Source organism: Heterocephalus glaber, unplaced genomic scaffold (genome assembly GCF_053883595.1).
Source record: "Heterocephalus glaber isolate CG9 unplaced genomic scaffold, H.glaber_assembly_v1.0 deba00001509, whole genome shotgun sequence".
In the NCBI taxonomy this organism is placed as follows: domain Eukaryota; kingdom Metazoa; phylum Chordata; class Mammalia; order Rodentia; family Bathyergidae; genus Heterocephalus; species Heterocephalus glaber.
In genome coordinates, this window is record NW_028258325.1 from 51496150 (window position 1) to 51509876 (window position 13727).

General features: G+C 36.8%; 1 protein-coding gene across 30 annotated transcripts in view; it reads left to right on the forward strand.

Annotated features, from left to right (window-relative positions):
• Adgrl3 (adhesion G protein-coupled receptor L3) overlaps positions 1–13727 on the forward strand; it is an 878168-nt gene that overhangs the window by 535126 nt on the left and 329315 nt on the right. For all 30 annotated transcript variants that reach the window (XM_087187879.1, XM_004849675.4, XM_021262304.2 and 27 more), the window contains one exon: positions 1223–2023. In XM_087187879.1, the coding sequence (XP_087044005.1) occupies positions 1223–2023 (801 nt within the window). The remainder of the gene's footprint in view (positions 1–1222; positions 2024–13727) is intronic.

Sequence of the window (13727 nt, forward strand, 5' to 3'; positions counted from 1 at the left end):
AATCCAAAGAGGTTCCTTGGAAAAGATTCCAAGAGCAAATGAGCTTGGGAGATTTGCTACCCCTCCCAACGGTGCCTTGGAGGTTCACTAAAGTACATAAGCTATTTGAATCTCTGCCACAATTATATTTAGTATGATATTTCTTCAACAGTATGGCTCTAGATTCCTCTTTTTCTTTCTGTGAAACATCTAGTTACACCACTTGAAACAGTCACTTCAAGGACCACCCTTTGGGAAACATTGCTTTAGAGCCCCTTCATTTCAGATGAATCAGCCAAGCTTCACTACTGCCACCCTCACAACATGCTACTGAATCTTACTAAAAAGCAAGTGAGCCAGATGATTACTGCCCTCTTTCATTCTGAAGTATGAGCAGCAAAATATAGCAAGTAATCTTGTTTTTTAATGCTTTTCTCATATAACAGTAAAAGGTACATGTTTTTAAGTTCCAATACTACTGTATTTAACAGGACATTTTTAACTGATTAAAATCTAGAGCTTGGGTTCTTTTCTGTAACTTTATACCTTTTCTTCTTTCCTTATTCCTTCTTTCCTTTCTTTTTCTTCCTCTCTTTTTTCTTCCAGTATTCATCCATCACTCATTTTTAATTGTGTGGGTTGCATGCTCTGTGTGTGTTGTAGCAGCTTCAAGAGCTTTTTTAACTAGAAGATTCAGTGGCCTGTATTCTAGAATTTTTTTCTTTATTTAAAAAATTATTGTGAGAAATCCATCTGTTTCTTAAGGATAACTGTTAAAAAGATAATTTTGTCAGAGTGGAAACAATATATTTTCATTTCTGAAAAAGGATCTATTTTTCAATGAACTAACAAAAAATCTTATCTATAAACTTTTGTATTTGTTATGTCTATAGAATGCATAGACATCCTATGGGGATGTGTGTGTGTGTGTGTGTGTGTGTGTATGTGTGTGTGTGTCTATATATATATAATACAAAATAGTATTATACATATTTACAAAAGTAAAAAACCACAGGAAAGTACAGCTACTCATAAAAAGGCTAAACTTGTTTTCTGAAAAGAAATCAAAGTGATTTGGAAAAACAGCCAAAATTAACATGGACAAAAACCTTGTGTCTTAAAGAAATACAGCAAAATAAGTGGTGGTGGGTGCCTCTTGTTATATTTGCATCCTGTTTGGTGAAAAATAAGACTATATATTAAATTAATATATTTCTTGTTCTAATTCTTTCCCTTCCAACAGTTTTTCTTTGTCCCGGACTACTGAAAGGAGTATACCAGAGTGAACATTTGTTTGAGTCTGACCACCAGTCTGGGGCATGGTGCAAAGACCCTCTTCAGGCCTCTGACAAGATTTACTATATGCCCTGGACTCCTTACCGAACCGATACCCTGACTGAGTACTCATCCAAAGATGACTTCATTGCCGGAAGGCCAACGACTACCTACAAGCTCCCTCATAGGGTGGATGGCACAGGATTTGTAGTGTATGATGGAGCTTTGTTCTTCAATAAAGAGCGCACCAGGAACATAGTTAAGTTTGACTTGCGGACTAGGATCAAGAGTGGAGAAGCAATCATAGCGAATGCCAATTACCATGATACTTCCCCTTACCGATGGGGAGGCAAATCAGACATAGACCTAGCAGTGGATGAAAATGGGCTGTGGGTAATCTATGCAACAGAACAAAACAATGGGAAAATTGTCATTAGTCAATTGAACCCTTACACACTACGGATTGAAGGGACATGGGATACAGCATATGATAAAAGGTCAGCTTCCAATGCATTTATGATCTGTGGGATTCTGTATGTGGTCAAATCTGTGTACGAGGATGATGACAATGAGGCCACTGGGAATAAGATTGACTACATTTACAACACTGACCAAAGCAAGGATAGTTTGGTGGATGTACCTTTCCCCAATTCATACCAGTACATAGCAGCTGTGGATTACAATCCCAGGGACAACTTACTTTATGTATGGAATAACTATCATGTCGTGAAATATTCTTTGGATTTTGGACCCCTGGATAGTAGATCAGGTAAGATTGACTTTTAACAGTCTTCTAAAGAGAGATACATGTAGTTTGCTTTTAATAAGTTTATTATACATTTGGATTAGACTTCTTTTGTGGTCTTTCTTCCAGCCTGTGTACTTAAAAGATTATTCCTTGTCTTTCCATCTTAGAAAGATCGAAGGTAATCACTTTCAGATCTAAAAATGTAACTATAAGAAACTGACTCCACCCTTGTGCAGCTTGACTCCATCCTTGAGTCCTTCTTCTTTTTGGGGTGTTTGTGATTACAAGCTGGTTAGTTCTTTGCATAGTGAAGAACACAAAACCTCTGCTAAAAGAGAGTTCTGTTCATTGTAATTAATTGGGAAATGCCCTCAAAAGTGCTTCCCACTTGGAACATGTCGAAGGGTTACCATGATATCATGCTACAGTGCTTCATTTCTTCACCACACAGAGCACTGTATATGACACCCCTATGGGGGATATTGTCAGTTTGAGGGTTTGTAAGTCTGAGTGAACCTACTTGATACATCAGGAAAATACTCATAACTAATAAGTACAAAAATATCTCAATTTTTATAAGAAACAATAATGCAAAACAATTTTAAGCATGCTTGCGATAATCTTTAATTTTGATTCTTTAAGTGTCCATTTCCCTACTGGAACAGAATGTTTGATTTTAATGTTGTTTAAAGAGTCCCATAAGTAGCATTTAAATTTTTTTTGCATTTCTATTTACACAACTGAGTGGGCTTATCTTCATTTAAAAGTTAAATTTTGTGGGAGGGGTAGGAGAAAGGAAAGGGAATGGAATTAATATGAGAAAATGAAAAAATGAAAACAAAGTCTTTGTAAATAGGGAGGGATGGAGGGGTTGAAGGGAGGGCAGAGGAATGGGGAAAAAAATAAGAACCAAGATAGATTACATAAAGGTACAAATTTCCAATGATGAATGTCACTATACTGTATATCTAAAACGTACCAATAAAAAAGTAAAATTTTGGAACAGGCCATAATAATGATGTCCAAGATAAAATATAAAATTAAGATAGACGTTTATGAATTTTGGTAATAAAATAGTTCCAAAAATGAATTATTTTTATCAATTAGAGTTCACCTGTTAATATTTTTTATTTTCTGCATTTTTGCCATACTTTTACTAGCATACTGTTCTGCTTTCTTAGTCCATTATTTACACATATTTTCAAGAGCTAGATTGTAAGATTTTATAGTCAATGACTTTGCCCTTATATACATTTTTATTATATACTTATCTAACCAGTGCCAGTGTATATACTTAAGGCTCATAGTTCTTTGTTGATTGCATGAATGGCTTTCTGCACTTCTGCAGGTAGAATGACAAAATAGTTGCCATTTTCTATAATTTATAGAAGGCTTCAACCAGAATGACCACACTTGCTTCCGTAATCAGCGATGCTGTTAATATTTTGAATTGGCTTTTATGGAAAGAAAAGCCTAAATATGCAATGGCATCAAAAGCCACTTCTTATTAAACCTCCAAGAAAAATCTCCTAAACCAACTGCATCTTCTGGTTCGCTGTTGTACAGCTAAGGTTTTTACACTCAGTGCACTGCAGTTGAGAACCTCAGCAGGAATCAGTCAATTTTAGTCATCTAGGAAAGCTGTTATTTCATAACAGTGTTATTCTTTTTTTTCCTCTTAAATTCTTTTATTGGTACATTTTAGGTATACAATACATTTACATTTCTCATTGGGAACTTGTACCTGTACATGATGGATCTTGGTTCTTATTTTTTCCCCATTGCTTGCCCTCCCTTCACCCCCTCCACCCTTCCCTATTTATAAAGACTTTGTTTCCTTTTTTTTCCATTTCTCATAATTTTTCCTTTCCCTTCTTTCCTTTCCCCTAACCCTCCCACTTCCCCTACCCCTTTGGACCTTTTCTTCCTATTTTGCATTATCAATTATTCATTCTAATCTTTGGTACATTTTAGATATACAATATAATGACATTCATCATTGGAAATTTGCACCTTTACATAATCTCTCTTGGTTCTTATTTTTCCCCCTTCCCCTGCCCTCCTTTCGACCCCTCCATCCCTCCCTATTTACAAAGACTTTGTTTCCATTTTTTCATTTTCTTATAGTAATTCCATTCCCTTCTTTCCTTTCCTCTATCCCTTCCACTTCCCCTTCCCCTTCCCCTTTGCCCCTTTCCTTCCTATTTCACATTATCCATTATAACTTTCAGTCCTTATTTACACTTTCAGTTTCTCACACTAGAGAAACTATTTGGTATTTATACATGTATGTCCTATTTATTTCACTTAAGAGTATCGCCTCAATGTGCATCCATTTAGCTATAAATGTCTCCAATTTATCATTTTTTATGGATGAGTAGTACTCAATTAAAAAACAAACAAACCCACAAAAACAAAACAAAACAACAAAAAAAACAAACCACATTTTCTTGATCCAAGCATTTGGGCTGCATCTTCTAATCTGTTCCACTGGTCCTCTTAACTGAGGTTTTAACTCAATAAGCTCATCCAAATTCTTAATTTAGATTTTATACTCTAAGATACAGAAAGAAAGATAGTACCATAAAGAGAAAGATAGTCCTTAAAGAGAAAGATAGTACCATAGACTCATATGTTTAGAGACTTGCCAAAAGATATTTCTAGCATAAATCAATACACTTATGAATATGTATATACTGTTATACATATATGTGTATACACTCCCTTTCTATATATGTATGTATATATTATATGTATATATATATAACAAATATAGAGATTGGAATCCTTATTCATTGTGGATATGAGGAATACTATACTAGTCATTTTATTTTATTTGTTTTTTTGTATATGGGAATTAAATTGTAGCCATCTTGTTCACAAGTATTAGTACTCATGTTTATTTTAACAATATTATTGAAATAGCAAACATTGAGAAATAAATTTCAGCTTTTAATAGAATTCTTAAACCAGAAAATTCAGTTTTTGCTCTTTTTGAAAAATCACAATTAGGACCTTGTCTGCTTTGCAAATAGTGGGATTTCACCTGTATTAAATTTGTCAATATCATCATCCAAAAAAGGTATCAATTTGCATGCATGAATGCTGAAATTAAAAAGCTAGTACATTGGCATGGACTTATTACGGTTAAGAGGTGGAAAGAATAAGTGTAGAAGTAAATTTTATGCATGGTATGTGGGAATATGAGAATTTCAATTAGCATTAATAGAGGCTGTTCATCTTATTCCATGCAAACAGTTCTAGCTGGATGTTTTTCTGTAGTAAATTATGGTAACATTTTTCAGAGCAATTGCCTTCAGTGAATTCTTATTGCCATTTTATTATAGGTTTTCTCATATATCTATGTACATAAACCCACAACTTAAATATTTGAGAGTCAAAAATTTACCCAATCTAAGTACTTAGAATGTATTTGTTGTCATTTGTTGGTAGAAGGATGAGTGTTTTTCCTGTGATAACAGGATTATATATTTTTAAATCATAATTTTTAAGTTTTTATGTGAAGGGTTACCTATGTTCTACTTCTGTTATACATATTTATTTATTTATTGGCACTGGGGATCAAACTCAGGACCTTGTGCTTGTGAGGCAGATGACAGCACCACTGAGCTAAATTCCTGGCCCTGGTATATATAATTATTATGTACATCAGAAATCTGTTACTGCAAGATAAAAGGCAAATATGCTTCTATTTTATATATGAGAATCTTCTGGAAATGCTTCCACAAAAGTAGCATCCACTTCTGAAGTAAATATGAGAGTCTGAAGGACCCGGGTTTGAATGCAACCCTGGCACTATTTTCACTGTGGGCTGTTTTCTCAGCTTCTCAGTCTTGGATGTCTGAACTACGAAATGGAAAAATAAAATTCTTTCTCAGAAGATTATTAGTAACAAACTTAACCTAATAGCTGCACACCAATGGTATGAAAGGACTATCATTATCCACATTTTCTAAATTAGGAACCGAAAGCATGGTGGCTCTTATGTCTTACACAAAAATGGCTGTTATTAATGGTAAAGATTCTGTAGGTAGAATGTAATTTCTAGTTTGTGCTCTCAAATTATGTCCATGGATTTGTGCTCCAAATATTGTATCTATTCTTCAACCACGAAATCAGATTTTCTAATTTGTTTTGTTTTTATTTTACAAAGGTCATTTTTTTAAAAGTCTGAATTATAAACTTTGAAGAACAATCTGAAGCTTAGCTCCTCAGGTATATTCTAAAAGTGGTTTTAGAAGTCATTTTATAGTTTCCATCTCCAAACTGGGAAATTGTCACTTTGTATAAAGTCCTTATCATTTGTTAATTTGCTTAGTTAATGACATGTATGTTTACTTTCTTTTTCAAGGGAAAAGACCTTGACAACAATATTTATGAAAAGAAATTAAAATACTATCTATAAAAATAAATTAATTTTAATTAAATCTTTTAAACTTGTATTTAAAATGTTCACTATACCTTATAAATGATGTTTCTGTTATAAAAGAGCCTTAAGAACCCCTTTTCCAGGTAAAACTATGGAAATTTAATATTTATTTCTCACTGGGCTCAATAAACATTATTTTTCAACATTAGTTGGTAATCGCTTATAATGCGTTGCATGAAATGCAGATTTGGCAGCATTCTTGTGGTTTTTTGGCAAGAAATTAGGGTGAAAATCAATCAGAACTTATTTTGATACTGCTATTTACTATTAACATAACAATATATTAACAAAAAAGTCCTAAAATACATTAAGGAGTGAGGAATGTAACTAAGTGGTTTACCTCTTGCCTAGTACACATGAGGCCCTGGTTTCAATCCTCTTGAGCACCAGAAAAGAAAATATTAGAGCTGATTAAACTTGATTCACATAGAAATAATCTTGTTAATATTGTCTTTGTCATTTTAGTCTACAGTTTTTATAGACAATCTATAAAGATTTGTTGAATGATTTTATAAGTGAATGAGTGAAATAAATGTTGTAACCCTGCTTTTTCAAGATTTTCTGAGAATGGGAGTATTAATCCTAAATTTGTTGAGTTCATGTGAATGCTCTTCAGGCAGTCACAGGCAGTGTTTGCGCAAAGATCTGTGGCCTGGAGTTCCATTATGTACTTGCCCCCTGGGTCCCTCTCCCCTACTCCCAGCTTTTTTCCTTCTTCTCCCAGATTGGTGTGATCTTCGGTAACCTCAAAGAAGTTTAGTAGGTGTAAAAGAGTAGTACCTGCATACATCAACACCTAATATACTTTCTTCTGGTAGTGATTAAAGTCAGTAGTCTCACAATGTGGGAGAATATGGGCAACTGGCCAGAGAAGTTTATATTAAGAATAAGTCCCCAAATCGTTCACCGGACAAATTGCAGAGACCTCTTCAGTGTGGTGAAAATGGAAAGTGTGTTGTATTCTGAAAGGCACAATAGTTGTGTTCTATTGAAAAACATTTAAAGAACTGGCAATTCTGTTGTTGGCACCTATATGTATTAACAGCTGACCATAAAGGAAATGTGAAAATATTCTTATTTTTTTCTTGGCAAAGCATCAGATCTACAACTATTAAATCTAAAATTTTCTTCAAATGTAGATTCAACTATGTCTATTTCCTGTCATGTTAAAACATTATATATATATATTATATATATCCTATCATGTTAAAACATTATATATCTATATATCTATATCTATATCTATATATATATATGGCATTACCTTCAGATGGAAATGTAAATTGTACATTATTAACCTCAAAGCAATCCTTAGCTACTTCACAGGTTGAGTAATACTCACATTGTCCTCATAATTCATAAACAGTATGTTATATCCTGGTATTTGTGGCATAAGGGAATCAGTTGTCTCACTTTAGCCACTGTGAGTGACTCTTAACTGCTATTTCTGCTGAACTACCTTGCGCTCAATTCATTATTCATGAACAAAGATGGCTAAAATGTGAGATATCTTCTTTGAGTCTCCCAGTTGGTTTCTAAAATATCCATAGAGCAATCTAAAATTTCCTTATTAAATATACTAATGTCCAGTATTTCCTCCTGAAGAAGGAGGAAGTAGGCTCAAGTTGATAATAAGAACAGGTAGAGAAGCTTAATTCCAAAAATTTCCTAAAATTAGTATGTCTAACAGATCCAAAAATTTGTAGGTTGATATTTAGTAAAAACAGACTAGGGAGTAAGTACTAAAAGAGAATGATCAAGACGTATAGCCACTGTCTTGTCCATGCACTTTTGCTTCCTAAATGCAATCTACATTTTCTTGAAAGCTATTTGGGATTATGTAAATCAACCATTCTTCTCTATGCTAAAGATAGTAGAATCTAAACCAACAACAAAAAGCCTGCACATAGGAGTTTAATAATGCAGATAAGGTGAACCTTCTGTCCTTATAATATGCTAATTAAGTGCATTTGTATCTCCAGTAAAAGCTGTGGCTATGTAGTGATGAATAAGAACTTTAAACACACATGACACCTCGTTAAAATGTAATTTTCACATCATATATCTGAGCCCTTTTCCTTGACAGCTGAGTAATGTGAGTGCTGGGCAGAGAATCCTGAACATTTTGAAACTGTCACGTGTTTAATAGATAGTTGAATTTGCTTCCTGAACAGTTTTGTTAAATATGGTGAACTCTCATCAGAAAACAAGAGTCTGAAAGGAATGAGGTTTTAAATCAAACTTGTCCTTAGACTGTGGGTCTCACTTGTTTTGCAGTTCCACTTGAGATGCCACATTGTTTCTAAATCCTCATTTACCTGTCTGTCTTATTAGCTGAGTTAACTTTACAAAAAAGAAAAACAGGAACTTGTTGCTAATTTCAACTCTGGTATATTTTTAAGTATCAGCTGCTGCTCTGTTTGCAGAGGAGGCCCCTCTTCTTCGCAACCCCTCCTCGTTGCCTGTGGTGACAGCTGCTGCCTGCAGGATCTTGCTGCTGGTTGGCTTTTAGAAAGCACAGCCAAAACTTGCAAATATTTTCTAAAGCTATCCAGGTCTGTTCAACACCAGCTAAATTCATATCTCTCTCTCTCTCTCTCTCTCTCTCTCTCTCTGTCTGTCTCTGTCTCTCTCTGTGTCTCTCTCTCCCTTTCCTGCATTTTTCTTTCCTCATAACTAAGAGTTCACACTTTTGAGAATGACCGTCTGCTTTTCAGGCTCTGAATATAAAAACCACAGTCCTTTACAAAGTGAAGCTGAACCTATCATTTACATACACCTGAACAAAATGTTTGCCTCAAACCTGATGTCTGAGTGACCTTCCTAATAGAGGAGACAGGAAGCAAGGGGTTAAAACGTTCACAAATATTATAGCATTATTTTCTTCTTATGGAGTGATTTCCCTGAGTAATGAGTAATTAATCAAAATTATTTCTACATGCACCTCATAGTCATAAAACGACTTATTTGTGAATAAGCTTCCCACTTGCACCAGCTGTCCCTCTTGGAGTCCTTTCACTGCTCATTAGCATGTCCACCAGAGGGCAGGCAGGTGGAACAGAAATGCTTTTGCGGCTTATTATGAGCACATCTTATAAGAGATAGTAATAGTGGCAAAAATAAGATTTCAATTTTCTAAAGCTTCCACCTTAAAATTCTATTTTTCTACCCGTATTAGCACAGATAAGTGAGAATTGACTCCATTATATAATAGAATAGCCATGTCTGACATGTGCTTCACTAACCTGGCTTTAAAATGTTTAGTGTTCAAGGACTTTAGGTGCAGGTTGACCAGAAATTGTGAGCTTTTAAGAATAAAATTAATTTCTTCTTAATAACTACTTTTCTACTAAAAAGTTATATTGTCTATAATATTGACTAATAACCAAAAAATTAAATATACATAATGACAAAAAAGTCTATAATTTTGTATGATTTTATGAAGTGAGACATATTGTTAGAATTCTCTGTAAACCAAATGGAAAATACTTAATTTTTATTCACTTAAAAAGAATTGTGCTGGACCTCTGCGCTGGGAGCGGTGGTATGGCCGCCGGGAAGCCCCTTTCTCTCTGCTGAGAGATGGGTTTCTATAAATTAGTTTGAGGCAAGAACTAACAAAAGTGTGACCGGTATGTGCATAAACCAGGAAGAAGAATTAGGAGCCCAAATTTCCTTCCTTCAAGGACAGTTGAATGACCTGGATGCCATGTGCAAATACTGTGCTAAGGTGATGGACACTCATCTTGTAAATATATAAGATGTGATTTTACAAGAAAATTTGGAAAAAGAAGACCAAATTCTGGTGTGCCTGGCAGGATTAAAACAGATCAAAGACATTCTGAAAGGTTCCCTGCGTTTCAATCAGAAGAGAATGAGCAGATCACCATCACAGATAACCACTATTGCTCTAGTGGCCAGGGACACAGCAGCCAAGTTTCTGGGGCCACCAAACAGGCCTCTTCAGAAACAACAGGGTGCAAAGACAGAGGAAGCTCAGATGACTTCATCTTGGTTTCCAAGGAAGATGAGGGGAGCACTGCCAGGGGGCCCATCTCAGGCCAGGCCCAGCCTCTTTGCACCCTCAGAAGCACATCTGGGAAAAACCAGGCCCCAGCCTGCTCCCCACTGGTGTTCTCAGACCCCGATGGGTCCAGCTTTGGCTTCCTCCAGCAACCCCAGTTCCAGCCCTCATGAAAGCAGCAAGGACTCTGACTTCACCATTGTAAGCCCCTTGGATATTTGACCACAGGGACCCACCCATCCCCCTCAGTGGCCTTAAGGCTTTTCTGATGGAGACGCGTCTGATATCAGCTCTTCTTTCCCAGCATGCATTTGGCATTGGTACATCCTTTGGAACCCTTTTCAAAGAAGCAAATATGGCCACAAGCACACAAAGCAATTATGTTCACCAAAATGCAAGCAGAGGCTTCTGGGTCCTCACTTGACTCACACATTGTCCTCGCTCTGAATTAGAGCTGGATTAAGTGCACAGCACCACACTCACTATCAGAAAAGATAACCCCGCATTCAGAATTACTCTTCCTCTGTTCCCTCCTCCCCCCAACTAAGAGGGTCCAATCACCCCATCAGTTATATTTAGGAGGAAGAGAAGTTGGTTTCAAATCTTCCTTCCCTCAACACATCAGCAACAGAAAAATTGGTCGAGGTCAAGAAAAAATTTACTCAGTGAAAATCTGTCTCAACCTACTTCATTCTTATCTTGGGAAGCCATATAGTAGAACCAAGTGCAATAGAATCAACTACAATGAGCGGATTCCAGGGCTAGGGAAAACCTGTTACTGACTTCTCAGTTATAATGATCTTTAGAAAAAAGGGTCTAAACCTAGGAATCATACTTAGGTATGATGCGGTATTATATTCTTTTCGCTTGTTAAAGAATACATAATACATTTTAAGTCCTCAGGCTTGAATATACTTTGACCATTACTGTTTCTCCTGAAATAGTTGTATTTCATCTTTTAGACTCTTTCCTAGCCAAAAAAAAAAAAAGGTCACTTTAATCCAGTCTTGGCTACACTGATTTCAGAAGTTGCAGGAATAGTATTATCCTGAGTTGGAAAATGTGACCCTGACTTAGATTATGGGATAAACATCTTTTAGTCAATTTTCTGATAAAGCTTCTCTAGTTTCAGAGGTGTATTTATCTGTTAACTGAGGAGTGAGGGAAAATAACCCTGCTGGAGCCCATCCATAGCCTTAAGGTAGCAGGGGCACGGAATTAGACCTGGAGTCCCTTCTATGAGAAGCAGGGCTTCCTCGAGAACATTCCAGGTGCCCAGAGGATGCAGGGTTTCTACACAGCACTTTCCCTTTCTAAGATTCAATTAGGAGTTTCAGGACCTGCACTCAGCTGTGAACTCTGCACCATTGCCAGGACCAGGTCAGATATGAGGTGCCTTCCTGAGCTTCAGCACAGATGACAGGCTCTGCCCTCCTCAGTTGGCAGCTTAGGAAGCTATGATGGACACAAAGCAGCATAAGCCCTTTCTCTCCTTAAAGGAGGAAGAATCTGAAAAGGACACCTCTCCTCGCCTCCACCTAGGCAAGCTGCAGGGGCCAGGGTGTTGCTTACCAACACAGGGCACATTTCACCTCCTTAGGGAGAACTGGCTCTCTGGGTCTCTGAGCAGTGGCAGCCTTGTGATAACTGTAAATGAAACCTAAGCATGAAAGTGTTTATGCCCACCCACGGCTCACCGTGTATTTCTCTGATGACAAGTGTGATAATGACATTTCCCACTCCATCTCCAAGAAAACGGGATGACTCTCAAGTCACCTACTGCAAAGTAGGTTCTAATTGGCTCTACAGTTTGTTCTTAAACTCTGGCAGAGAAAGCTCTCATTGCATCATAGAATTAAGGTAAATAACAACTCTGGTTTTGCCAGCTATCAAGTTGTCTGGCCTTCCCCAGTTGGGCATTTGCTAGGCAGGTGCACTGATACCTCTCTGGCATCTGCATCTTTGAGTAAGTTGTTACCAATACATGTGCCTGCGACAACTCTTTGTAAGCTCCAGGGTCCCTATACAGTGAGTGGCTTGCACCAGTGCAAAGGGTGTCACAGTTGCTTTCTCACAAAGGATTTGCCTGTGGAAGGTGTCTGTGTTCTGTTCTGTGAGGTGTGGAACTGTCCTGCCAGGATCCTAGGACAGAAACCAAAGGACCAAGCTGGCTGTCTCATTACAGCTAGACCACTGTCATCTGCTCACCATAGCATCTCCTTTGCCCTGACAGCTAGTGTAAGATCTGAGTGTCAGTGGCCACCCACCAGGCCAAGAAGGCTGCAGCCTGGTTCCCTGCCATTGTCTGGGCATTTAGCAGTTGCCACAAAATTTTCATCCCTGTGCATAGGCCAGGGGCAGGTCCTCTTCTGTCCTCGTGTGCTTCTGTGTCAGTGCCACGTGAGAACTGAGCTCACTCAGAGGTGTTGCTTCCAGCCCCTCAATAGCTCCCCCTTCCTCAGAGGAAAGAAACATGGGAGGGCCTGGGGCATGGCTTTACCAGCCCCAGACTCACAGAGTTAGAGCATCGTAAGTTTTTCCTAAGTGACTGTTTTATTCTTTGGTGAGCATTGTTTGCATTTTTATTAATTATAGTGCTATTAAAGAGTATGTGTTCCTTTTTTGTGTTTTTTTAATCAGGTACTTATGTTTCAGTGCACATTTTTAAAATTTCTTGATATATGAAGCCTTTTTGAAAACAAATATGGTAATCGATGGAATGTCTCATTTTGATTAGCAGTTAAATAACATACATTAAGCTTAGATTAATTCTCATTTTCATCTTTTTTTATATACATGTTCCTATGTATTTCATGCATTCCACTGATCATACTGGAAATCTGAGTTAAAATTTACCTGTTAAATTACACTTGAGAATTAGTCTACTAGAGAAAGAAATTCATAGTTACTTTGCCTTATTTCATGTGTATGTCAAGAGGGTCATATAACACTTTAAAAATTTAATTATACTGGATTATTCTTGCAGAAATGACCTCTTAATATTCAGTGCTAACTACAATCTGGGAAGAAATAATAGCACTGCAGAATGAATGTAACTCTAAAAGTATACCAGGTCCTCCCTGAGGAAAAAAAACAAAAAAAGCCAATTGTGCTGACCTGAGCACAGGGGGTTGAGGTAGGAGGATCACTTAGGCCCAGAAGTTCCAGGCCAGTGTGGACAACATAGTGAGACCTTGTTTCAACAGTAAACAAAAACAAAAACAAAAACAAAAATAATTATTCTGCCCTTT